Source organism: Saccopteryx leptura, chromosome 3 (genome assembly GCF_036850995.1).
Source record: "Saccopteryx leptura isolate mSacLep1 chromosome 3, mSacLep1_pri_phased_curated, whole genome shotgun sequence".
Classification (NCBI taxonomy): Eukaryota; Metazoa; Chordata; class Mammalia; order Chiroptera; family Emballonuridae; genus Saccopteryx; species Saccopteryx leptura.
Genome location: NC_089505.1, coordinates 208,148,900 through 208,175,486, shown reverse-complemented (window position 1 = coordinate 208,175,486; position 26,587 = coordinate 208,148,900). Strand labels below are relative to the sequence as shown.

Here is a 26,587-nt window from a genome sequence, read left to right as displayed (position 1 = left end):
GATTTTTTTTGCCAAGTTCATATATAAACTTATATAAATGGCCATTAAATAAAACAGAATTTACTTTCAACTGTAATTTGTTAGCTTAACAATCTTCTCCACTGTTTTCCATCTAAATATTTAGGAGGAGGACGCCTCTGCTTATTTGACACTCTGTGTTTCTGACACTGGTAAGTGGATATTAGAGAAGACACTTAGAGGAACAGAAGACAGTTACCATGTGATCCCTTACTCTAAGCTTCAAACTGCACACATGCAAAAAAATCACAATTAAATTTCTAATAGCATTCAATACTCACCATACTTACATTTAAGAATTTTATAATAATATATGATGATGGGTTTAGAGGATAAATTATACCTAGATGCTAAATTAATTCTAACACTTAAACATTTTATAATTATAAAAAATCAAAAAGACAACATACTTATAATATATTAAAACAATATGGAATAGAGTGGGAAAGTCCTTCATACTTAACAGGCATTTGGGACAGAGCAAGGATTAGGGATGCCGTTTGGGCACATTATTTGGCAATGAATAAAAGGCAGTGGTTTTATATTCAAAGCACTATAACAAATATCTCCATCAATACTTCTACTTCAGTTTTGTGGCTATGGCAACATGTCTTGACTCAATGAGGAAACGACAGCATTACTATTTGACCAGCTGCCTGGGTTTTTCTTAGACTTCATCAGCTGCTTAAAATCATGCTGTATTTTAATTGTCTTCCTATCTTAACCATGACTCTCTCGCTAGCTTTTAAGTTTTTGCCCCAGATTTTCAGTTGCCTCCTATCTTTTTCTTTTGTCATTCGTATTGTATCCCAGCCTCACAATCAAGTTACTCAGGCTTACATTGAGTCTCCCCTGCCCTTCTTCTGCCCCTAGAGACCTTCTTCCCAATCTTATTTTCTAAGCACATTGTACAAGCGATCGTCGAGACTTTTCTTGCTTTCCTGAGTTAGACTCACTATTTCCTCCAGCTTATGTCTTAGTTTATACCTCTTTTACTGAATCATATTATCACAGAATTTCCCAAGAAAGAATATGTGGGATGTAACCATGCTGTCTGAAAATGTCTTTTTTATACCCTCCCCCCCATTCTATTTTGTGTAGGTCTCAATTCCCCCTCCTCTCACTCAACTGGCCTTCCTGAGCTTTAAAATCTGCATTTTGATATTGGTTAATTTTTTCCCCTACATTCATTGTGCTGAGCACTTTTCATATGTATTTCAGCTTGGAGAAAATGCTCTTACATTATTTATTTTCTCCACATCTCTGCTCTGAAACTCACACTAGCTGGAAATTGTACCTCTTAAGCTGACTCTAGTATTCTTTACTCTCAATTTTTAGTCTCTCGGTCTTCTTTCTCTTTATTCTGGGAACTTTTAAAAAATCAATTTTATCTTTTAGTCCTTATACTAAAGCTTTAATGTCAGCAATCATAGTTTTAATCTCTGGGTTCTTTTCTGTTCTCTAATTGCTTCTTTTTCATAGTATCCTATTCCTATTTTAGGAATATATTTTTAGAGTTCTTTGAATTAAAGAGAGGATTAAAAATGTTTATTTATAAAATTGCCTTAATCTCCTTTGGGATCCCCTTTGTAAATTTAAACATTTTTTTTTTTGCTGTGAAATTTGACATTCATACAAAAAAGCATGTAAAAGATAAATATTATGCTCATTATAGAGAACATTTGTATAACCTCTGCTCAGAATAATGTCAGTACCCCGAAAGCCTACCCCTTTTCAATCACAGTTCCCACCTTCTAGAGGTAACCAATATCTTGAATTTGGGAGTAATCACTTTGATTTTTCCATATGGTTATCATGGAATACCCTCTTCTAACCACTATTGCTTTATTTTGTCCTTCGGTATACATAATAAGTGGCATTATTTATTCTCGTGTCTAGTTTCTGTATTTCAACACTGTGAGATTCAATCATGTTGATGTATATAGCTCTGCTCCACTGAAGTTCTGGGTAGCTAGTTGTGGGTTTCCTCCACTGAACAGTGGGTGTTCCTCCACTAGAAAGATATATCTGTCACTACATCTCTTTCCTGATTGGGAATTCTGACTGGATGCTTTCTGTGTAGGCTAAGGAGGACAGGTGGGCTAACTGGCAGGCTTTGCTTTAGAGATAGGAATGATGTACATATTGTGCTCTGTGGATCTGCTTGAATTGTAGAATGAAAGGAGGCATTATTCTGGGGTACCAACATCCATATAAAAAGTCTTACCATTCTTCAATGAAATCATTCAATTTTTTAAAAGAGCTGCATGATAATGCCCACTAGTAAATGCCAAGAATAAGGTGGTGGATAAGAATTTCAAGTAAAGCCCATGTACCCTATAATCACCTTAAACAAAGCTACTTTTCATGCATGCGTTCAACTACTTGAAGGCCCTGGCCAGTTGGCTCAGCGTTAGAGTGTTGGCCTGGTGTGTGGAAGTCCTGGGTTTGATTCCCAGTCAGGACACACAGGAGAAGCACCCATCTTCTTCTCCACCCTTCCCCCTCTCCTCCTCCTCTCCTCTCTCTCTCTCTCTCTCTCTCTTCTCCCGTAGCCAAGGCTCCATGGAGCAAAGTTGGCTCAGGCACTGAGGATGGCTCTATGGCCTCCACTCCAGGTGCTAGAATGGCTCCAATTGCAGTGGAGCAACACCCCAGAGGGGCCGAGCATCACCCCCTGGTGGGCATGCCAGGTGGATACCGGTCAGGTGAATGCAGGAGCCTGTCTGTCTGCCTCCCAACCCTCACCCCCACTCCCACCCCCACTTCTTACTTTGGAAAAATACAGAAAAAACTGGTAAGTATATTTTTAAAGTGTACTAAGAAAAAAAGGAAAAAGATAATATTACCCAAAATAAAAATTCCATTGAAAAATTGGCAAATATAGAAAATTTTATTAAATCTACTTGAAAAACAATGAATCGATCAGAAAAAAAATCAGACTCAATCTGAAAACAGCCCTGTTTAATATTCTGAGAAGTCAGAATTACCTGAAAGGAAATCAGATTCTGCCCACCTATGAGCAACTTGACAATGGACACTCACATTATTGACTTAAAAGCTTCTTTACAGCACCTGGCGCAATTCCTACAGTGACGCGTACTCAGTAAGCATGCATTAAACGAATGGCTAAATTTCCATTTTCAAGTATTAATAGCATTTCACAATTATAACCTGTCTTTAAGGTACTTTTACTTTAATAAATTAAACCATTTAAAAAAATGTTTCCATTTGCATAGTCTCTCATGCCTTTCAGTTTAGAAAAACAAGTAATTATGACATAGGTAGTAATACCTAGCACAATAATTACAAGTTCAACAAAAAAATGTTTGCAGAATGAATACATTAAATACCTGAAGTACTCATTCAAATTTTAATAAAATTTTCATGTGTATTATTTTAAACACTTCCTTATTCCCCCAATATTAAGGTGTCCATAACTATAATACATAAAATTGTTTACATTGAAAAGATAGTTTAAAAAACTACTCCAATAATGTGAATTATTAGAAAAATGAACAAAAATCTTGATACTAAGCTTTTCCTTTTGGAGTTTTATAATCTTCTGTAAACATACCATTGCACCTACAGCTTTTTAACCACCTCACAGTTCAATGTCCAGATAAAATACTTCAGACTACTCAGGTGACTGCAGTAGAAATGTATTTTGTAAAAATATACAATTCCACTCCTCTCTTCTCTCTTTAAAGAGTTTGAATTGACAGCTGCTTCCTTTTCATCTACTTACTCCTTAATCTCCTAAATTCTGGCTTTAGCTGATAATATAGCCAAACCAAATGATGCTCTACAGTTTAAGAGTCATTTTTTCTCAGTCCCCACTCATGAAGGAAATTGGTTATTTCATGTAAAGGGCACTGTGGAAGATGAAACCAGTAAGGAGTGATACCGGACTGTGGGAGAGAACTGAAGGCCTAAATTAACCAAAGGGAAGAAGAGATGAAAGAGCAGATTTTAGAATTACTAAGAAGGTAAAAACAATAGGATGTGAGTCTGTTCAGATTGCCAAGTTTCTGGCGCAGGCTACAGACTATGTAGAGTGTAGGTGAGACAAGAAATCACAGGAGTAAATTTTAAGGGAGAGACAAGAAGTTTAATTCTGTAAATACTGAGTTTAAGATACCTAAAAAATAACCAGAAACAAATACCCTCGACATGAAGAGAAGTTTAAAGCTCAAGAAAAGTAAATAATGAAATATACAGTTTGTTTTAATGCATTTGCTTTATTGTGCTTTGCAAATACTGTGCTCTTTAAATACTGAAGGTTTGTGGTGACCCTGTCTCAAGCAAGTCTATTGGCGTCATTTTCCCAACACCCTTTGCTCACCTCTTATCTCTGTGTCACATTTTGGTAATTCTCACAATATTTCAAACTTTTTCATTATTACACTTGTCAGGATGATATATTATAGGTTTGTATTGCATCTGTTTTGTATTATAACTTTTAATATTATTAATTGTTTGGGGCACCATGAACTATACCCAGATAAAACGGAAAACTTGGCTGCTCTAGCAACTAGCTGTTTCCCTGTCTCTGTCTCCTCAGGCCTCCCTATTCCCTGAGACAAAACAATAATGAAATTTGGTGAATCAATAACCCTATAAACCTCTCAGTGTTCAAGTGGAAGAAGAGCTACACCTCTCACTTTTCATCAAAAGTAATGATTATGCTTAGTGCGAAAAGCATGTTGAAAGCCAAGCTAGGCTTCTTGAACCAAACAGCCAAGTTGTGAATGCAAAGGAAAAGTTCTAGAAAGAAATTAAAAGTGCTACTCCAGTGAACACACAAATGATAAGAAAGTGAACCGGCCTTATTGCTGACATGGAGAAAGCTTTAGTGGTCCAAACAGAAGATCAAACCAGCCACAACAGTCCCTTAACCAAAGCTTAATCCAGACAAGGCCTCAACTCTCTTCAATTTGATGAGGACTAAGAGAAGTGAGCAGGCTGCAGAAAAAGTCTGAGGTAAGCAGACATCGGTTTGTGAGGTTTAAGGAAAGAAGTCGTCTCCATAACATAAAAATGGCAGGTGAAACAGCAACAGCTGATGTAGAGGCCGCATAGAAATATCCAGAAGATCTAGCTAGGAGAATTAATGAAGGTGGTGACATTACATAACACATTTTAAATGTAGACTAAACAGCCTTCTACTGGGTGAAGATGCCACCTAGGACTTCCACAGCTAGAGAGAAGTCAATGCCAGGCTTCAAAGTTTCAAAGGACAGGCTGACTCTTGTTAGGGAACTAACACAGCTGGTGACTTTAAGTTGAAGCCAGTGCCATTCTGAAAATCCTAGGACCCTCGAGAATTATGCTAAATCTACTCTGTGCTCTAGAAATGGGAACAACCTGCCTGATAACAGCACATCTGTTTACATGGTTTAATGAATATTTTAAACCTACTGTTGAGACCTACTGCTCAGGAAACAAGATTCCTTTCAAAATATTATTAATTGACAATGTGCCTGGTCATCCTAATGAAGCTCTCTAATGGAGATGTACTACAAGATTAATGTTGTTTTCATGCCTGTTAACACAATATCCAATTTGCAGCCCATGGATCAAGGAGTAATTTCAAGTCCTATTATTTAAAATATACATTTTTGTAAGGCTAAGGTTACCATAGGTAGTAATTCCTCTGCTGGATCTTGGCAAAGTACACTACTCACAAAAATTAGGGGATATTTCAAAATGAATATGAAGCAATAAAAAAAAGAAGCATTTTTTTTGTGTGTGTGGCAGAGACAGAGAGAGTCAGAGAGAGGGACAGATAGGGACAGACAGGAAGGGAGAGAGATGAGAAACATCAATTCTTCGTTGTGGCTCTTTAGTTGTTCATTGATTGATTTCTCATGTGTGTCTTGACCCCTTGCTCGAGCCAGTGACCTTGGGTCCAAGCTGGTGAGCTTTGCTCAAACCAGATGAGCCTGCGCTCAAGCTGGCGATCTCAGGGTCTCAAACCTGGGTCCTCCACATCCCAGACTGATGTTCTGCGCCACCACCTGGTCAGGCTGGTTTTTTTTTAATTAAACAAGAACATCAGAAAAGCAAATGGCAAGTTAAAAAAAGTTGTTCAATTATGCAAATGAAATGCAAAACTAACTTTTATTTCATTGGTGAAAATGTACTATACAAAAGGCTGAAAGTACTGGAGTAGTATCTTCATGTTTCCTGATCCCCTAATGTTTGTGAGCAGTTTATATCGAAAATCTTCTGGAAATAATTCACCATTCTAGATGCCTTTAAGAACATTTGTAATTCATGGGAAGAAGTCAAAATACCATCATTAACAGGAGTCTGGAAGAGGCTAATTCCACCCCTCCTGGACACCTTTGAGGTTCAGGACTTCAGTGGAAGAAGTACAGATGTGGTAGAAATAGCACAAGAGCTAATATTACAAATGGAGCCTAAAGATGTGACTGAATTGCTACAACCTCATGATAAAACTTTAATTGATGAGTTGCTTTTTATGGATGAACAAAGACAGTGGTTTTTGAGATGAAATCTCCTCTTCCTGGTGAAATGCTGTCAAGACTGCTGAAATGACAAAAAGGGATCTAGAATCTTACATTAAGCAATTAGTTGATAAAGCAGCAGTAGGGTGTGGAAAGAAGTTCTAAGATGCTCTCAAACAGCACTGCAGGTTCTGTGAAAAGAATCAATTGATGCTGCAAACTTCATTGTTTTCTTATTTTAAGACATTGCCGCACTGCCCTGGCCAAAGAGTTTGGTCAGTTGGAGTATCATCCCAGAGCACAGAGGTTGCTGGTTCAAATCCCCACTCAGGGCACACACAGGAAGAGCTCGATGTTCCTGTCTCTCTCTCTCAAAAACAAAAAGGAGAAAAAAGAAATTGCCATAGGCACCCCAACTTTCAACAACCACCACCCTAATCAGTCAGCAGCCATCAACATGGAGGCCACTGTGAAGGATGTATTGGTAAGGGGTGATACCGAACTGTGAGAGAGAACTGAAGGCCTAAATTAACCAAAGGGAAGAAGAGATGAAGCCAGACCCTTAAAGGAGTCTGAATTATAGGCATGTTGACTTTGAAGTGCCAGATGAGATGGCTATCTAAATTACTATGCTAAACAGTCAATCAGATATGGAGAAATCCAGAGAAAGAGCTAAGGTGGGAGTTATCAATATATAAAATGGATCTAAGCCATAAGAGTTTATCCAGAGAGAATGCACAAAGTGATTAAGGGACACAAATAGTATCATATTCCCCCCTGAATATATAAGACGTACCCTTTTCCAAAAAATTTGGGGTTTAAAAACTGGGTGCATCTTTTATAGTGGTTGTAGATTTTTTTTTTTTACTTGCATTTCCCGCTTTTTCACACTTATTTTTGTGCTCGTTGTAGATTTTTTTATTTGCATTTCCACTTTTTCACGCTTGTTGTCTTCTTACTCATTGTTTTGCATTTGTTACCGGTATATTATGGTAGGTTACCTTTTGCCACTTTCTGCCCAGAAAGGCTCAGAAAAGATTTTCATACAGTGTTGAATTCAAGTTAAAAGTGATCCGGTTTGCAAAAGTAAATGGAAATCGTGCTGCGAGCCTAAGTTTGGTCCTCCTCCAACTGAGAAATCAATCTGAGACTGGCTACAGGATGAAGAAACCCTACTGAAAACACCACAGCAGAAGAAGGCCATGAGAAGCCAGTCAGCAAAATGGCCTGATTTCAAGAGAGAATTGAAGATATGGATTGAAGAGTAAAGGACAATTGGAATTCCTGTGTCCCACACAGATGGTTCACCATAAGGCAAGAAGAATTGCTGTTGAAAAAGAAGTTGCTGATTTCAAAGGAGGACACAAATGGTGCTTCAGGTTCATGAAATGGAATGGACTAAGCATGTGTACACACACCAGACTTGTCCAAAAGATGCCTGAAAGCTATGAGCAGAAGGTCCTTGAATTTCATCATTTCGTCATTCAGTGTCGGAAGACACATCAGTTTGAGTTGGGACAGATTGCAAATACGGATGAAGTCCCCCTTCAATTTGATGTCCCAAGTAACAGAGCTGTTGATAAGAAGGGGGTGAAAACTGTAACTGTGAAGACAAGTGGACATGAAAAGAGCCATGATACAGCTGATCTAGCTTGTTGTGCAGATGGAACCAAGCTGCCTCCTATGCTGATTTTCAAATGCAATACAATGCCAGAAGAAGATGTTCCTCGAGGAGTGACTGTCCACATTAATGACAAGGGTTGGATAGATCAGGATGGGATGAAGATCTGGTTTGAGAAAGTTTGGAGAAGGAGACCAGGTGGGCTCTTATGCAAACCTGCGCTATTGGTGCTTGATCAGTTCAGGGTGTACATAACAAAAACCACAAAGATTGCTGCAGAGCAAAAATCAAACCTTGCTGTCATACCTGAAGGTTTGACACCGCAGCTCCAACCACTTGATGTCAGCATTAATAAACCCTTCAAAGCTGCCATGAGAAACAAATGGAACCAATGGATGAAGTCTTCTGGGGACAATTTGACAGCAGCAGGAAGAGTGAAGAAACCAATTATAAGAGAAGTTTTTACCTGGGTGAAAAGATCCTGAGATAATATCAAGATTGAGATCGTTGTCAAGTCATTTAAGAAGTGTGGCATTTCAAATGCCGTGAAACTGAGGACGAGGCAATATATGAAGGCAGTGATTCATCATCAGACACAGATGAGGACAAGCTAATGTATGGGAGTTTTGACAGGGATTAGGAATTATATGAATTTTATGATGAATAAAACTTGAATTCAGTAACATTATGCAATACATTTTTTTTCAATATTTGGGCCCCCAAATTAAGGTGCATCTCTTATACATGGGAGTGTCTTATACACGGGGAAATATGGTACTTTGGAGCATAAGACTTTTCAAAGAGCAATTAAAATAACATAATATAAAGGACTTTTTAAAATTTTGTACTTTGGCCTCATATATATATACATGAATATGTTGTAGATCTAAGGAGAAAACAAATAAGTAGGAAAGAAAATGAGGTTAAAAATTTAACAGAATTAAAGGAGGTGAAATAGAGGGGAAAGCAGGGAAAGAAAGACAAAAGCCTTTGGCATCATGGTTTAGGAGAAATGTGTTTTGGATCTGTGAGTTATTGCAGTTTACAGATTTAGTTGTATGTTACTTAGGTTGTACGATGTAGACACAGTTCTGCTGACAGGTTCTCTGCAGCTCCTCTAGGCTGTTGCTCCAGTGGAAGATTATACATTTAATATTTATTAATTGTATTAATATACAGCAGAAACCTGACAACTATCACCCAGTAGTCTGACTTTTTTACTTGAACCACTGAATCATGACTGCTAGCTGTCAAATTCAATGGACCGTGTCCCTCAAAGGTCCTTCTGATATTCAGAAATTGATAACACATTATAAGCACTACTAAATATCAATGATTCATATAATCTATGTCAGCATGTCATGAAGTTAATGGCAGTTTCTAACAGAAGCTATTTATTAAAGTGTTTTATAGAAAATTCTAGAATTAAAAACTAATATTTATATTATGTGTTATAATTTATGAAGCATTTTCAAATATATTAACTCAAAATATGACCCAAATGATTACCCTATGAAATAAGTACAATCAGAACAGATGAAGAAACAAAGGCATAGAGAAGTTAAATAAATAAATTATTAAGTGGGAAAGCTAGGATTAGTCTTCTAATTCCAATATTATACCCATTCTGTTTTTTTCACAATTTTTAATTTAGTAGTATAAAATTTAATGAATCATTAATGACCAGTTACCTATATTTTCTCCACTTCAGTCATTAAATGGCATAGGCTAAGGATTGTACTTAGAATACTAGTAAAAAAATTAAAAATAGTAATGATGAGCCTTTAAGTTTAGGTTTGTTACTATATTCTTTTATATCTGTTGGAAAGAACTTTTCCTAAAGGTAATTACCAGTAATTACTCTGTGATTGCTATGTGCATGTCACAAACATTATCATTACCCTAATTACAACACAGTTAGCCAAAGCTGAATTGTTAAATTTCAATTCAATTCACTGTTTTGCAGACTATTTATAGACATGACAGATGTACACTGCTCAAAGATAATAAAGAAATTTGATATACTTTTCAGAAGCCGATATAAAATACACAAAACATGAAAAGGAATAAATTGTACAATTTAGTAAGGGCTACAGCTGTGAAAGGATACCCGGGCAACCCCCTAGTATATTCAAGACCCTTGCCAAAATAACCATTGAACAGCTCTGGACAGCACTCTCAAAATTAGTAACTGCTGAGAGTAAATGCATTCACTCTCAATGTATTTTGCAGGAAGAAAACAAGGAAGAGTGAAAGGATTATTTTTATTGCCATTCTTTATGTGGTGAAATATATATAACATAAAAGTTCCCATTTTAACCATTTTTTAAGTACCATTTAGTGGCACTAATAACTTCACAATATAGTACAACCATCACCACTATTTCCAAATTTCGCATCACCTCAAACGGAAACAGTACGTATTGAGCAATAACTCTCCATTCTCCTCATCCAAGCCCCTAGTAACCCCTAATCCACTTTCTGGCTCCATTAATTTGACTACTCTAGATATTTGATATAAGTGGAATCATACATTATTTGTCCTTTTAATGACTGTTTGTTTTTTTTTCATTTAGCATAATGTTTTCAAAGTTCATCTACGTTGTGGCATGTGTTAAAACTTCATTCCTTTTTATGGTTGAAAAACATTCCATTGTATAAATATACCAGTTTTGTTTATCTATTCATCTGTTGGACACATGGCTCTTTTACTTTTGGCTATTGTAAATAATGCTGCAATGAATATTAGAATACAAGAATCTGTTTCAGTCCTTTTTCAGATCTTTTGGTTACATTCCTAGGCATTGAATTACTGAATCATACAGAATTCTAAGTTTAACTTTTTGAGGAAGCATCAAACTGTTTTTCCCTGTGGCTGTACCATTTTACATTCTCACCAGCAATGTAGGGGGTCCCAAATTCCCCACACACTTTCCAAGACTTACTTTCTGTCTTTTTGAATACAAGAATACAACCATCCTTGTAGGGATGAAGTGGGATCTCACTGTGCTTTTGATTTGCATTTCCCTGATGACTAATGATGTTGAGCATCTTCTGCATGTGTTTTTCCATTTGTGTATCTTCTTCGAAAAAATGTTCAAGTCCTTTGCCCATTTTTAAACTGTTTGTCTTTCTGTTGTTGAGTTGTAGAAGTTCTTTATATAGTCTGGATAATAAATCCTTATCAGATACGGTATTTGCAAATATTTTCTCTCATTCTGTGGGCTGTCTTTCACTCTCCTGAGTCCCTTGATGCACAATATTTTCTCATTTAATGAAATTCAATTTATCTAATTTTTCTATTGCTGCCTCTGCTTTTGAAGAAATTATTGCCAAATCGAAGGTCCTAAAGATCTGTGCCTGTTTTCTTTCAAGAGTTTTATAGTTTTAGGTCTTAAATTTAGGGTCTTTGATACATTCCAAGTTAAATTTTGTATATGGTAGAAAGACACAATTTCATTCTCTTACATGTGGTTATCCAGTTTTACAACACCAAATGCTGAAGAGAATGAGTTATATGGAGCGAAAAATACGGTATATTAAGATGTTATCAATGCTATACTGTGGGTTATTTCAAAGGCTGACAACTCTCAAACAGTGATTTATTTTTTTTCAGTATTCTAAGATTTGGGGCTGGAAGATAGCATCCTCTTTTTTATTTAAAAATGTTTTTAATATTAATTTAAAAGTAATAGATGTTCATTATCAAACTTAGGTTATTAAAGGTAAGCAAAGAAAAAATAAACATTCAGAAAAAAACACAGATAACACTCTGGATTCTATTCTTCTAGTGTTTATCTTCTCTCTCTACATGTCATATTTATCTATGCCAAATATCATACAACATAACTCTTTTTTTTCCATTTTTTCCAAGTGAGGCAGACTTCCACATGTACCCTGACTGGATCTGTCTAGCAACCCCCATCTGGGGCTGATGTTCAAATCAACTGAGCTATTTTTAGCACCTCAGGCTGACTCAACCAACAGAGCTATCCTCAGCACCTGGGGCAACCCTCAAACCAATTGAGCCACTGGCTCTGGGAGAGGAAGAGGGAGAGAAGGGAAAGAAATAGGGGGAAAGAAGCAGATGGTCATTTCTCTTGGGTGCTCTGACGGGATCGAACACAGGACGTCCATACCCTGGGCTGATGCTCTATCCACTGAGTCAACCGGCCAAGGCCTCAACATAACTTTCAATGGTTTCATATAACACATCACATCTGGAGGCACTATAATTTATTTCACCAAATCTCTTTTATAGGATGTTTTAAAATTGCACTCTCTGGCATAGTAGGCAATAGTCACAAGCAGTTATTTAAATCTAAGTTAATTAAAAGTAAATAAAACTTAAAATGCAGTTCCACATTGTACTAGTCACATTTGCAGAGTTCAATAACCATATGTACCTACTGTATTAGCACAGATTTAGAACATTTTCCTCATCATAAAAAGTTTTACTAAACTGGATAGCTTAAGAATGCTTCCAAATTATCCCTAGAATAAATAACTAAAAATTACTGTAATAAACTTTTTATATATATAGCTCTGCAAATTTCTTTGGAATAAGTTCTTAGAAATGAGTTGCTGGTTCAAAGGGCATACAAATTTCCACTTTTTGAACCACTGCATCCAGAGACATGTTTATTTCCTTTATCAATTTAATAAATAAAGGCCTTAGTGTCTTCGGAAACCCAAAACACTAATTCCAAAGAATATATGCACCCCTATGTATACATTGTAGCACTATTTACAATAGCAAAATATGGAAGCAACCCAAGTGCCCATCAATAGACAAGTGGTACATATATACAATGGAATATTACTTGGCATAAAAAGAATGAAATCTTACCATTTGTGATAGCAATGATGGACCTAGAGGTATTATGGCAAGTGAAATAAGTCAGTCATGGAAAGACAAATACCATATGATTTCACTTATATGTGGAATCTAAAGAATAAAATAAGAATAAAATCAACAAACAAACAAAATGGAAAGAGACTCATAGATACAGAGAACAGACTGGTAGTAGCCAGAGAGGAGAGGGTTTGGGAGACTAGGTGAAAAAAGTGAAGAGATTAAAAAGTACAAATTGGTAGTTAGAAAACAGTCATGGGGATGTAAAGTACAGTATAGGGAATATAGTCATTAATACTCTAATAATAGTGTATGGTACCAGGTAGGTACTGGAAATATTAGGGGAAACACTTTGTAACGGACCGTATTTTATGCTCCATAAGACATATCTGACCAAACCCAGGGTTTTAAAAAGGAAAATAAGAAAAAAAAATTCTGAACCAAATAGTATGTTAAAATATTTAATAAAATATAGTATTTTTCACTCCATAAGACGCACGGACATTTTCCCCTCCACTTTTGGGGGGAAAAGTGTGTCTTATGGAGCGAAAAATACAGTATATGACTGTCTAAAGCTAAACACTATGCTGTACACCTGAAACTAATGCAAAATAAAACTGAATATATACTGTAACTAACAAAAATTTTAAATTAAAAAAATAGTAATAAATAAAAAATACTGCCAACAATATTGGAAAAAAAGAATACTGTCTTCTGTTTAAAAGCTATATTAATTTGATTAGGGAGGTGGTGAAGTGGGAAAAGAGAGAAACAAAGGTCTCTGGCCTGTAGAGATGCTACAAATATGGCACCAAAGAAGCTCATCTTTATAAATCTTACTATAGTACAGACATTACATTGTCTCCAGGCACCACTTTTAAGGTTAAGTATGAACATGTGTTTATTGGTCATTTGTGTTTTTTCATGAACTGTTCTTAATCTATTTTTCTATTGGGGTGATCATCTTTTTCTTATGTTATTATAAGAGTTCTTGATGTAGAGAGGATATAAAAATTTTGTTTTCCAAATATGTTCAAATATATTTGCTTAATTTGTTACTTGCCTGTTGTTATGAACTGTAGATTAACATTTAAATGTAGTAAAACTGACACCTTCTTCTTTATGGTTTTTGCTTTATGTGACATGTTTAGAAAAGGTTTTCCTAATTATAACCAATCTTTTATTTAGTACTTTTATAATTTCATTTTTTACAATTAAATAGTTATACCATATAAAACATATACAAGCATATAAGGAAAAAAATGAACATAATTTCCCCCCAGTGTTAGAATATTCCCAAATCTTAATATAACTCTAAGGATAAAAAATTCCCCCAATTACTGAGTTGACATCCAAACTAGTCATCCTTATGTAAAATAAGAAAAGTACAATTTTATGTTTTAGAAATGCTGCTCACAGGGTTTTGTTTTTTCAGAAAGTACCATTTCCACTCAGTCTAGGAATTATATCTAGAAGATGAGCTACATGTAAAGACTTTCAGGAAAGGAAAAATACATATGAGCCAAAAGATCAATTTGTTCCCAGATCCATGAAAGACATAACTGTATTGGCCAATCTGCTTTCCTTTCATAAAATAGAGGACAATTCCTTTGAGTGGAATCCAAAAGACAAGTCTATGGCAAACGTTTTCCTATTCTCAGTAGCATGAGCCCACATAACTTCTTACTGCCAGATTCAACAGTGATCCTCATAGATAAAATTAAGTAATTGCTACTTCTGCCTCTTTTTTACTACTTCATTATAATGTTATTAGTATCAAAAAATGTCCAAATGTGTTTACACTAGAGGCAAAGTCACAACTTCTATTTGTTTCAGTTTTCTGATCTTTTAATAGAAAATGATTGATAAACCCACAATTTATTAAAATTCTGCAAGTTCCAAGCCTAACCTGTGGTGGTGCACTGAATAAAGCCTGGAATGCTGAGTTCACCAGTTTGAAACTCTGGGCTTGCCTGGTCAAGACACACATGGGAGTTAATGCTTCCTGCTCCCCCCAATTTTCTCTCTCTCTCTCTCCTCTCTTAAATAAATAAAGTCTTAGAAAATAATTATTATTAAAAAAAAAAAAGCCTGACCAGGCAATAGCACAGTGGATAAAGCATCGGACTGGGATGCAGAGGACTCAGGTTTGAAACCCCGAGGTTCCCGGCTTGAGAGTGGGTTCATCCAGCTAGAGCGTGGGCTCACTAGCTTGCGCACAGGGTCATTGGTTTGAGCATGGGATCACAGACATGACTCCATGGTCACTGGCATGAGCCCAAAGGTCACTGGCTTGAAGCCCAGGGTCACCGGCTTGAGCCCAAGGATGCTCACTTAAGGGGTCATTGCTCTGCTGTAGCCCCTGGTCAAGGCACATATAAGAAAGCAATCAATGAACAACTAAGGAGACTTAATGAAAAACTGATGCTTCTCATCTCTCTCCCTTCCTATCTGTCTGTCTCTATCTGTCCCTTTCTCTGTCTCTGTCACAAAAGAGAAAAAAATTCTGTAAATCCCACATTTCCACATAAATATTTATTATTTTTAAAAAGTCAATTCTTGCCTGACCTGTGGTGGCGCAGTGGATAAAGCGTCGACCTGGAAATGCTGAGGTCGCCGGTTCGAAACCCTGGGCTTGCCTGGTCAAGGCACATATGAGAGTTGATGCTTCCAGCTCCTCCCCCTTCTCTCTCTCTGTCTCTCCTCTCTCTCCCTCTCTGTCTCTCTCCTCTCTAAAAATGAATAAATAAAATAAAAATAAAAAACTCCAAAACCTTTCTTTAAAAAAAAAAAAAAAAAGTCAATTCTTCAAAGAGCAATTCTAAAGCTCTAATGAGAAAATCACTGCTCTCCAAACAAAATACTTTGTCCTCAGAGGGAATCACTTCTACCACAGGCTCACATAACAATTGGAACACTATTCTGCTACCACATTATATTCCAGCTACTTCTAAGTGTGTTTGCCTGCCTACCCAGCTATACTGGGAGCTCCCTGAATTCAGAATAACTCTTAACGTACTTCTTCCCTACCTCCAGTTTCATCCAAGAATTTGGTACAGAGCCTGGTAAATAACAGACATTGATACCTTCTTTTAAAACAAAAGATGGAACATAACCCCCATTTCTTTTTTTTTTTTTTTTTTTGTATTTTTCCGAAGCCAGAAATGGGGAGGCAGTCAGACTCCCGCATGCGCCCAACTGGGATCCACCTGGCACGCTCACCGGGGGGCGATGCTCTGCCCATCCGGGGTGTTGCTCTGTTGCGACCAGAGCCACTCTAGCACCTGAGGCAGAGGCCACAGAGCCATCCTCAGCGCCCAGGCCATCTTTGTTCCAATGGAGCCTCAGCTGCGGGAGGGGAAGAGAGAGAGAGAGGAAGGAGAGGGGGAGGGGTGGAGAAGCAGATGGGCACCTCTCCTGTGTGCCCTGGCCGGAAATCGAACCCGGGACTCCTGCACGCCAGGCTGACACTCTACCACTGAGCAAACCGGCCAGAGCCATAACCCCCATTTCTAATCATTTAAGATACTCATTTGTTCTTCATATTCCTTTAGTAAATACCTATTTACATGAAAATAGGCCTTATAAATAGGGGTTTAAAGTACAACCCTTGGTGAATGCCCCACCATATTTTAACAAACTACTTACACAAACATAAAATAAAATGCTTTGTGAGACAGGTTAATGTTTCCATTTTACAAGTAGAAAAATTGAAGCTAAAGAGATGAGAAACTTGCCAAAGGTTAACATTCTTATAAATCACAAGGTTAGACACTAACTGGGGCTTCTCACTCTACATGTGTTGTACATTTTAGCACCTCAAGCAAAGTTTTCACACAAACGATACTTTAACAAATATCAAGTTGTACTAGAAATACTTACATTGACCCCAGCGACCTGTTCTTGGGTTCAAATAATTTGGATAAAGACCATTTGGACGATCCATTTTCTGAAGTAGTTTCCGAATGTGCATGACCTAAACAAAATAAAGAATGCATATAACAAAAATAAATGTCATCGTGGCTTTATATTAATCTAAGGTTTGTGTTTTTTCTTCACTCAGAAACTTCACCACCTCCCTGCCTGTTTTTTTGTTTTGTTTTGTTTTTTTGATATGGTGGTCAAGAATGCCTCATTTTTATGATGACATATGATCATTATTTTAAAATCAAGAAACAAAATACAAAGCAAAAAGCCACTAGATTTTCGACTAGCACTGAACTGATACTACAGATCAATTTGGAGGTGACTGAAATTCTTATGATATTGTTTTAACTATACATGAACATGATATATCTCTCTATTAAGGTCCTCTTCAATGGTATTCAATAGTTTTAAACTTTGTTTACCTTTTGGTAGATTTATCTGTAGAAAATTTACACTTTAGTTCCTGCCGTATAATGTATGTTTTCTTGACTGTTGTAGCTGGTGTAAAGAAATGCTACTGATTTTTAATATCTCTACTAAAAAAATATATTAAACTTATTTCTAATAATTTCTAATGTAGATTATTTTAATATTTCAGGTAGATAAACATGTAATTTATGATTAATCATTGTTTTCTTTCTTCCGTGTCAATTCAATTATTGAACTTTTGGTTTACTTTGTTTTTCTTGCCTTCCCATGCTGGCTAGGAATTTCAGCACAATGTTGAACAGAGATGGCAATGAATTTTTTTTTTTTTTTAATTTTATTAATTCATTTTAGAGAGGGGAGAGAGAGAGAGAGAGAGAGAGAGGAAGAGAGGAGAGAGACGGGGGAGGAGCTAGAAGCATCAACTCCCATATGTGCCTTGACCAGGCAAGCCCAGGGTTTCGAACCGGCGACCTCAGGCAATGAATTTTTAAAAAGCCTAATAGTGGTTAAAATTTCTCAAGTAACAGTAAATATTTTAAATATGTTCTAAATAGAAAGAATATTTCTTTAGATAATTTAAAAAGAAAAAGAAGGCCAGAGTCCTGATACCCATTTTCTAGAAAGGTAATCATTTTCTAAGCATTCATCAAGTCTTTTGGTAAAGCTTAAAGGACTCTTTTATAACAAAGAAAAGAAGGCAAGAAAACTAACCTTTTTGTAGTAAACTGGGTCCCCTGTCAAGTAGCTGAGGTGGACAAACTCCATGTGCAGTGTCCCAAATTCAGCGAGAATGCTGCTACCTGCAGAGGCCCAGCCCCAATTCCGCCCAATTCCACTGAGTGAAAGCAAAGGGAAAAGGAGACAGAATTGGATAAAGACCAAAACATCTTTTTAATGAAAACATAGACTTTAAATAAATCTCTTAGAAATTATTATATCTAACAAAAGATTTTTAATATCTAAAATTTTATTATTTTTTGACTAGGTACTACATCCACATTTTAAAAATTAAAACAGAAAAGTAGATAGTAAATATATTTCACCCTGGAAATCTCAACCTCCTTACACGCCAAGCCCCATAGGTAATCACTTTCATTAACTTATGTGTTAGTACAGAGTGCTTATGCCTATATAAGCAATCTAAATATATATTCTTATTTTCCTCTTTCTTTAACAAAACATAGCAAAGTATACTTACTGCTCTGTACCTTGTATTTTACTCTTAAGATATACCTCAGTAGTCTTTCCATATTAGTTCATAAAAAACATCCTCATTTTATTTTTACAGCTGCACAAAACCCCATGATAGGAATGATTTGCAACTAGAAATGCCCCACCCAGAGGCCTATGAAAATGTGTGAGAGCATTCTGAGTTGTCTCAAACCTTGAAGGTGCAACTTGCACTTACTGTGCTTGGGCCAAAGATGTAACATGTCCTATAAGGTCAGGACAGTATCATACAATAAAGAACTTGTCCAGCCCCAAATGCTAATAGTGCCAGTGTAAAAGCTACATTATATGAATAGATATAATTTAACCAATCCTCTATAGGTGGTCTGTTAGTATATTTCTGATATTTTGTTAGTATGAAAACCTGTACAGTGAATCATCTTATGTACATTTCTTTTGTGCAGATGTATTGCTAGGATATATTACTGCCTTTTTCTTAGTCTGCCTTATAATTTTTTATTGGAAGCCAGGCAAGTTAAATGAAAATGTGTTGAGGCTTTGGACATTCTCTTTTCTAGGAAGGTTAAGCTTCTTTTGAAATACAGGTTAAATACAGGCAGATTACTTTGGTGTTAGGCTTATTTAAGGATCATTGATTTCAGTTTTACCTCTACTCCTTTGGCCATCTGAGATTCAGCTGAAACCAGGGGTATTTACCAATAGACCTTCACCTTGGCAGTATTAAACACTAACTTCTGTCTCCCTAGTGCCATGTGACTGTTAGCTTTTCATCTTTGCCCTTTAGCCTCCAAATGCTGTTTTCTACTGGGTTTCCTTGAGTCTTGCCCTATGAATGTGCAGTCAAGAGAATCAGCCAAAAACTTGAGGAAAATTTGTACATAAAACTTTGAGCTTTTCCTCTGCAACTTCTTTCTGCTTAGAGATTTTGTGCCTCATGTCTCAGTCATTTTGGCAGCTCCAATACCTGATCACAGCCTCCTCTACTCCAAATGACCAGCATGTTAGTCTTGACTTTTATTACCCTATGACTTGAAAAATGCCCTCAGGAAAAAAGCTAGCCTGACCAGGTGGTAGCACAGTGGATAGAGCATTGGACTGGGACATGGAGGATCCAGGTTCGAAACCCTGAGGTCACCAGCTTGAGCGTGGGCTCATCCAGCTTGACTGTGGACTCACTAATTTGAGCGCAGGGTCACTGGCTTGAGCGTAGGATCATAGACATGACCCCACGGTCGCTGGCTTGAAGTCCAAGGTCACTGGCTTGAGCAAGGGGTCACTTGCTTTGCTAGAGCTGCCCCCCCCCCCAGTCAAGGCACATATGACAAAGCAATCAATGAACAACTAAGGTGCCGCAACAAAGAAGAGATGCTTCTCATCTCTCCCCCTTCCTGTCTGTCTGCCCCTATCTGTCCCTCTCTCTGTCTGTCTCTGTCAAAAAAATTGAAAATTAAAAAAAGAAAAAAGAAAAAGCCAATGTTTATATGGAGATGACTTTCACTTAGGAAGTCCTACCTGAGTCAGCTGCTCTCCAATGCCCCCAAACCATTTTGCCAACCTTTCATGATTGTTTTTGGCAATAGGGGTAAACTGACATAGGCTATTCCATGATTGGAAATGGAAGTCTAGTTTAAGTATTCACAGGCACAGTTCCTGAGTTATTCCTCCTAGAACTCGAAACCATTCTCAAGAGTCTTTACTTTGTTGACAAAGTAAAAATATAAGTCTTTTACTCATTGTACATCCACTTGTATACTGCCAATTCAATATGACATATTTTATTTATCTGTGTTGGGAAAACATTAAAATAGATGTCAAGATATTGTCACTGCTTCACTTCAAGTTCTTTAATTATTTGGTGCAGTTTTTACACTGTCTTAGAAAATATGGTACCAGTAACAGATTTTTTTTGTTGCTAGAAGTGAGAATCAAGGAAGAAATATAAATACATATCAGTAAGTAACTACGTAGAACTGTCACTCATTTCCAAATAGTAAGTGCCTATTATGCTCCAGGAGATAGAGGAGTGAACCTAACATGTAACATTCCTGCTCCCCTAATAAATGAAAATTAAATAGAGATATAGAAAATGGGTACTAGTGAAGAAGGTGAGTTAGAAGAGATTTTTTTATGTATAATGTTCAGAGAAAATGTTTCTGAAAAGACAGTTTGGAACTGAGACCTGAATGATATGAGGGAGGAGCAAGTGATGACTAGATCTGGAAGAAGAGACTTCCCAGCAAAGAAACAGCAAATGCAACGACCTTGAGGAAAAAAGAAGGTGGCTGGTGCAGCTAGAGCCCAGGAAGGTGAAATAAATGTTAGAGAGCATAATCTAAACTACATAAGAATTCTGTAAGGTCATAGTAAAATTTTAAAGTCATGGAGGACTTTAAGAAATGTAACATAAGATTTAAGGAATAAATCATATCATTTAGAAAGATTACCTAGGCACCAGCATGGAGAATAAATAATAGTGTGGTCAAGTATAAACACAAAGTCCCTAGGAAGTCCAACAGCTTCCCCTTCCCCTTCCCTGTAAACACTTTCTGGCCAAAAATCCCAAATGAAAGTTTTATCCCATAGTGCATTTAAACACTTCCTAGAATACTAAACTTTTTTTTTCTTTTTTTCCAAGTGAGAGGAGGGGAGACAGAGAGACAGACTCCTGAATGTGCCCCGAGTGGGATTCACCCAGCAACCCCTGTCTGCGGCCAATGCTCTGCCAATCTGGAGCCATCCTCAGCAGCTGGGGCCGATGTGCTAGAACCAATTGAGCCATGGCTGCAGGAGGCGAAGAGAGAGAAGGAAGTGGGAGGGTTAAAGAAGCAGATGGTCTCTTCTCCTGCGTGCCCTAACCGGAAATTGAACCCGGGACATCCACACACTGGGCCAATGGTCTACCACTAAACCAACTGGCCAGAGCCAGATGCCCTCTACTTTATAACATTACTTGGGTCCCGTGTTCACTCCACTGAATATCACTCACATAGTCCTGGCTGGTACTTTGACAGGAAAACTGAGTATTCTCCACCCAAATATCTACAGTCTCTTGCTTAGGAGTATGCAGAAAATAATTAAATGCTATTCCTTACTGAGTGTTTGATATTAGTATAAAAATGAAAATATGCAACATATAATACTGAGAGTAAATAATACAAGGATATAATTACTATATTATGCCAGATGGCCAGAGTCCTAGAAAAGTATAACTTATTAAAATTTACTTAAAATAAATAAAAAACTAATTATCTATTTTATCTAATTATCTAATTTATTTAAGTAATAAAAAATATTAAATCAGCAGTATAAAACTTTCTCAAAATTCCAGACCCAAATGACTTTACCAGAAGCTTTTACCAAGCATAAGGATAAAAATGAAAAGTGTTTTACAACCTTTTCCAGAGAAGAAGAATATAAAAACACTACTCAACATATTTTCTCAGAGAAGCACAACCTTGATACCAAAACTACACAAGAATATTAAGAGGAAAAGTACAGACCAATATCCTACACACAAAAAAGATGCAAAGACCCTAAACAAAATATTAAAAAAGCAATTCAAATTCTGACATCAGAAACAATGAAAAGCATAGTAAGAATAAAACCCATTATTCAAAAATTATACATACACTGAAAATATCTTTTAAGAATGAAGGCAGGCTTTGGCCAACTGGTTCAGTGGACAGAGCATCAGCCCAGAGTATGGACATCCTAGGTTCGATTCCCAGTCAGGGCACATAAGAGAAGCAACCATCAGCTTCTCCCTACCGCCCCTGCCTTCTGTCCCTCTTCCCATCCCATAGCCAGTGACTAGATTGGTCTTGGCCCTGAGCACTAAGGATAGCTTGGATGGTCTAAGCAGGTCAGCCTCGGGCACTAAAAATAGTTCAGTCGATTCAACCATAGACCCAAGACAGGAGTTACTGAGTGGATCCTGGTCAGGGGATATGCAGGAGTCTGTCTCTCTCACTCTCCCCTTCTCTCATGAAAGAAAGAAGAAAAGAAGAAAGGAAGGAAGGAGGGAATGAAGGAGGGAATAAAGGAAGGGAGGAAGGGAGGGAGGAAGAGAATGAATGCAAAGGTTTTAGTTTTCTTTTTTTAGTGAGAGAAACAGAGAGAGTGAGTCATACAGACAGGACAGGAAAGAGATGAGAAGCATCAACTCATAGTTGTGGCACTTATGTTCATTGATTGCTTCTCATGTGTGCCTTGACTGGGGGGCTCCAGCCGAGCCAGTGACCCCTTGCTCAAGCCAGCGAACTTGGGCTCAAGTCAGGTAAAGACTTTATCAAACAAAGAAAATAAGAATTCACCCCAACAGATTATCACAAGAAATGCTAAATAAAATTCTTCAGGCCGATGTGAGGTAATTCCAGATTAAAACTCAGATCTTTAAAGTCGAATGAAGAATACTGGATAATACATATTAGATTCCCCACAATTCTATAAAATAATAAATAGATCTGTTTAATATTTTAACAATATATTCTGAGATTAATAGTGTATTAGATGTAATTTACTTGCCAACTATAGCACATAATGGAGGGGAGGGAGAGTATAAAGGAACAGGTATGGTTGAAATGTTTCTATACTTTACATGAGGTGTTAAAATATTAACTGTTAACTGAAAAATTAATTATGTATTAATTATGTACAGTGTGATTCCTAAAGCAACCACTAAAAAATAGCTAAAAAATAAATTAAAAAATCCTAATAGATAAATTAAAATAGAATTCTAAAACAGAAATAACCATATAAAAATAGAATCTACCTTTTCAGATTCACCATTGCCCAGGGAATCCCAGTGGGTGTGTTAAAGGCAGGAAGGAGTTTCTCAGCCAGCTGAACTGCTTTAATCTTGAATATCTGAGATAAAAACATGAATATTCATAGATGATAGCCATCACTATTTGCTGGTCTCTCCTACAATGCATATGTAAGATACTAGATACATGGAAGAAGTTCAGGGCAAAAAATGCCATCTCTTTGGTACCATGTGGCAGACAGCAATCAGGGAAAATATAAACTGGATACTGAAGAAAGCTACCCAATGTATAATGGGCTGAAATTACAATTAATTGAAAGGGAAAGACATGGTTTTGGTGTTGCTAGTATCTGTATTTTCAGCTGGAAAAAGATCTAAGAGAAAACATTATTAGGCTTTGAAATGTTCATCCATGATATACAAGACTAGTACAAAAGAGAAGCAATAAAATCTGGATAAATGCCCTTGAAGTACTATAAGCACATTTATGTCTCAACATTTTCAATCAAGGTTTATTCAAATTATTAAAGGAAAAGAAAACATCTGTTAACATTCCAAGTTTAATTTTGAGAGTTATAAATACTTCATCCCTTGGTCCTAGTTGTTGCTTTTTTTGGTACCTGAAACAATCAATTATCTAAATATCAGTGGTTTCCAAACTTTTAAAATCATATATTATTACCAAGATATATATTGTAAAATTTCTAATATTTCTAGCATATCAAAGTAGGTTTGTGTACCCTATTTTGAAGAATATTGACTCAGAGGCTCCAAACTGAGATTGGATCAAACATCCTATCAGAAAATGTAGCTCATTCTCATATGTCTCAAGCCTATCCTCCCTCAAATAGATCTCAAATTAATTGGTTATTTAAGGTTCCATCTTTTCACTGTAGTCAAATGTTTTTCACAAAATATTCAAGTAAGTAAATAGGTGAAGATCTGGAATAGATCAAAGTTCTAAGCTAAGATTGTATTAAACAAAGCACAAGAACATTACTGGGGGTAGAACACACGGGAGAGAAAATGTTCAAGCAAAGAACCATGATGCTAAGACAAAGGCAGGAGGCTAAGATAAAGTAGCAAGGCTACTTAAATATGGCAAAACCTATTAGCAGAACTTTTAATTAGATATACTCACAGATCAACAATTTACCATGTCCTTGAATATCTACTGTAATACAAAAGTCCCAAAAATATATATAACAATTTATGATAAAAGTTTTAATAATTTTCTTATATTCATCTCATTAATTCACAAATGTAAATTCAGTTCTCTTTGTACTAACATTTATATGTTAGTAAAAACACATGACATTATATAATAAATAGTATTGTTTCTGTTTACCATGAGGACAAAGGGACTAAATTCTTATCTAAAAACTAATATTATTAATGTCATGTATCTGTTAATCACAATTTTGTATCATATCTTTTCTACATATAAAATTAATACTCAAAATGGTAAACTGTCTTACAAACATAAACTTTTCCTAAATAGAAAGCATTCTCTATTTACTTCCAGAAGTAATCAATGACGTATTTTCTATTTTCCAATTACCTGTGCCATTAAGTTAACATATATAAGTAATAGAGTTACACAGCCCCTGAAAAACATGTTAATAATCATTGAGAAAACTCTCCTTCTATACTATGCTTATCTTAATTTATTCATAAATATACAAACTCTTTAAAAAGAAATACATCATAGTCTAACATTCCCTATTTTCAAAACCATATTTTAGTAGACAATGGCAAGAATTAAAACAAATTAGCTTTTAGTATGCAATGCAGACAAATAATACAAAATCCAAAGAGTATAAATTCTTTTCCAGTCCTATCCCTTAACTACACAGTTCCTTCTACAATGCAAACAACAATCTGTTTCTTAAATATCTAGTAAATATTTTGTGCTAAATCAGTTCCATGGTATGCATAGTTCCTAGCTGTGTCACATCAGATCCTCATTTTCTGGTTGCTCCAGAAACAAATTCTGTTATCGTTTACACACACACACACACACACACACACACACACACACACACACACAGCCTTTGTGTCTGTCTTTCCCACACACAGAGTATCATATACTCTATTCTGAGCTTGCTTCTTTTACTTATTGTACCCTGGAGCTCTTTCCTTATCAATCCACAAATCTATTATCTCCTTATCTTTTTTTTTTTTTTTTTTTTTTTTTTTGTATTTTTGTATTTTTCTGAAGTTGGAAACGGGGAGGCAGTCAGACAGACTCCCGCATGTGCCTGACCGGGATCCACCCGGCATGCCCACCAGGGGGCGATGCTCTGCCCATCTGGGGCCTTGCTCTGTTGTGACCAGAGCCATTCTAGCGCCTGAGGCAGAGGCCATGGAGCCATCCTCAGTGCCCGGGCCAACTTTGCTCTAATGGAGCTCAGCTGTGGGAGGGGAAGAGAGAGACAGAGAGGAAGAAGAGGGGGAGGGGTGGAGAAGTAGATGAGCGCTTCTCCTTTGTGCCCTGGCCGGGAATCAAACCCGGGACTCCTGCACGCCAGGCCGACGCTCTACCACTGAGCCAACCGGCCAGGGCCTATCTCCTTATCTTTAGTGGCTGCAGAATTTCCTCCTCTGTGGATATATTGTAATTTATTTAGTCAGTCCTCTATTAATATACATTTGTTTCCAAACTATGAGATTGTGTAAGATAAATCCCAGAACTATTAAATCAATGGGTATATTCATTTGTAATTTGGAGAGTTAATGCCAATTTGTCCTCCACACGTTTTACTAATTTATATTCCTACCAGAATTTGAGTGGCTGTTTCCCTGTATTTTTCTTAACACCAAAGTTATTGAAATTTATAGAACCAACATGATATGAAAAAGAATATCCCAATGTCATTTTTATTTCCATTTCTTTTATGATAAATGTGGCAGATATTCAACACTCATTCAGTCCTTTCAAGCATACCTTCATAAACTGCAGAGGATAGAAAACTATATAACATTTCTCAGACTCCACTCCAGCTAAGGTTCTAGATAATGGCGTAAGCATTGCCAAATATACCAACATATGTAATATTGGGAAATAAGAAGCAAATGATCTGAGGTCGTGGTCTTGCAAGCACAGTGGCAAAGGTGTCTGTTTCTTCTGTGGTAGCTCTAACAGAAGTTCTAGCAATCGGTCTTCATCTTCATGGATACCTCGTATGCAATGAAGGCAATGGAGCTGGTGCTTGATCACCTGTATAGTATGCTTTGGAATTTCTCTTGGCTGCCTGGTTCCAAGCTATGCAACAAAAAGCATCTGATTTCATGTCCCTCCCAAAGAT

The 26,587-nt window shown here is 36.7% G+C and overlaps 1 protein-coding gene across 1 annotated transcript in view; it reads right to left on the bottom strand.

The window, feature by feature from the left end:
- Positions 1 to 26,587, bottom strand: part of MAN1A2 (mannosidase alpha class 1A member 2) — a 140,659-nt gene that overhangs the window by 42,694 nt on the left and 71,378 nt on the right. The window contains exons 6-8 of the mRNA XM_066377284.1: positions 23,286 to 23,380; positions 18,035 to 18,158; positions 16,850 to 16,943 (exon numbers count right to left, since the gene is read on the bottom strand). Of these exons, the coding sequence (XP_066233381.1) occupies positions 16,850 to 16,943; positions 18,035 to 18,158; positions 23,286 to 23,380 (313 nt within the window). The remainder of the gene's footprint in view (positions 1 to 16,849; positions 16,944 to 18,034; positions 18,159 to 23,285; positions 23,381 to 26,587) is intronic.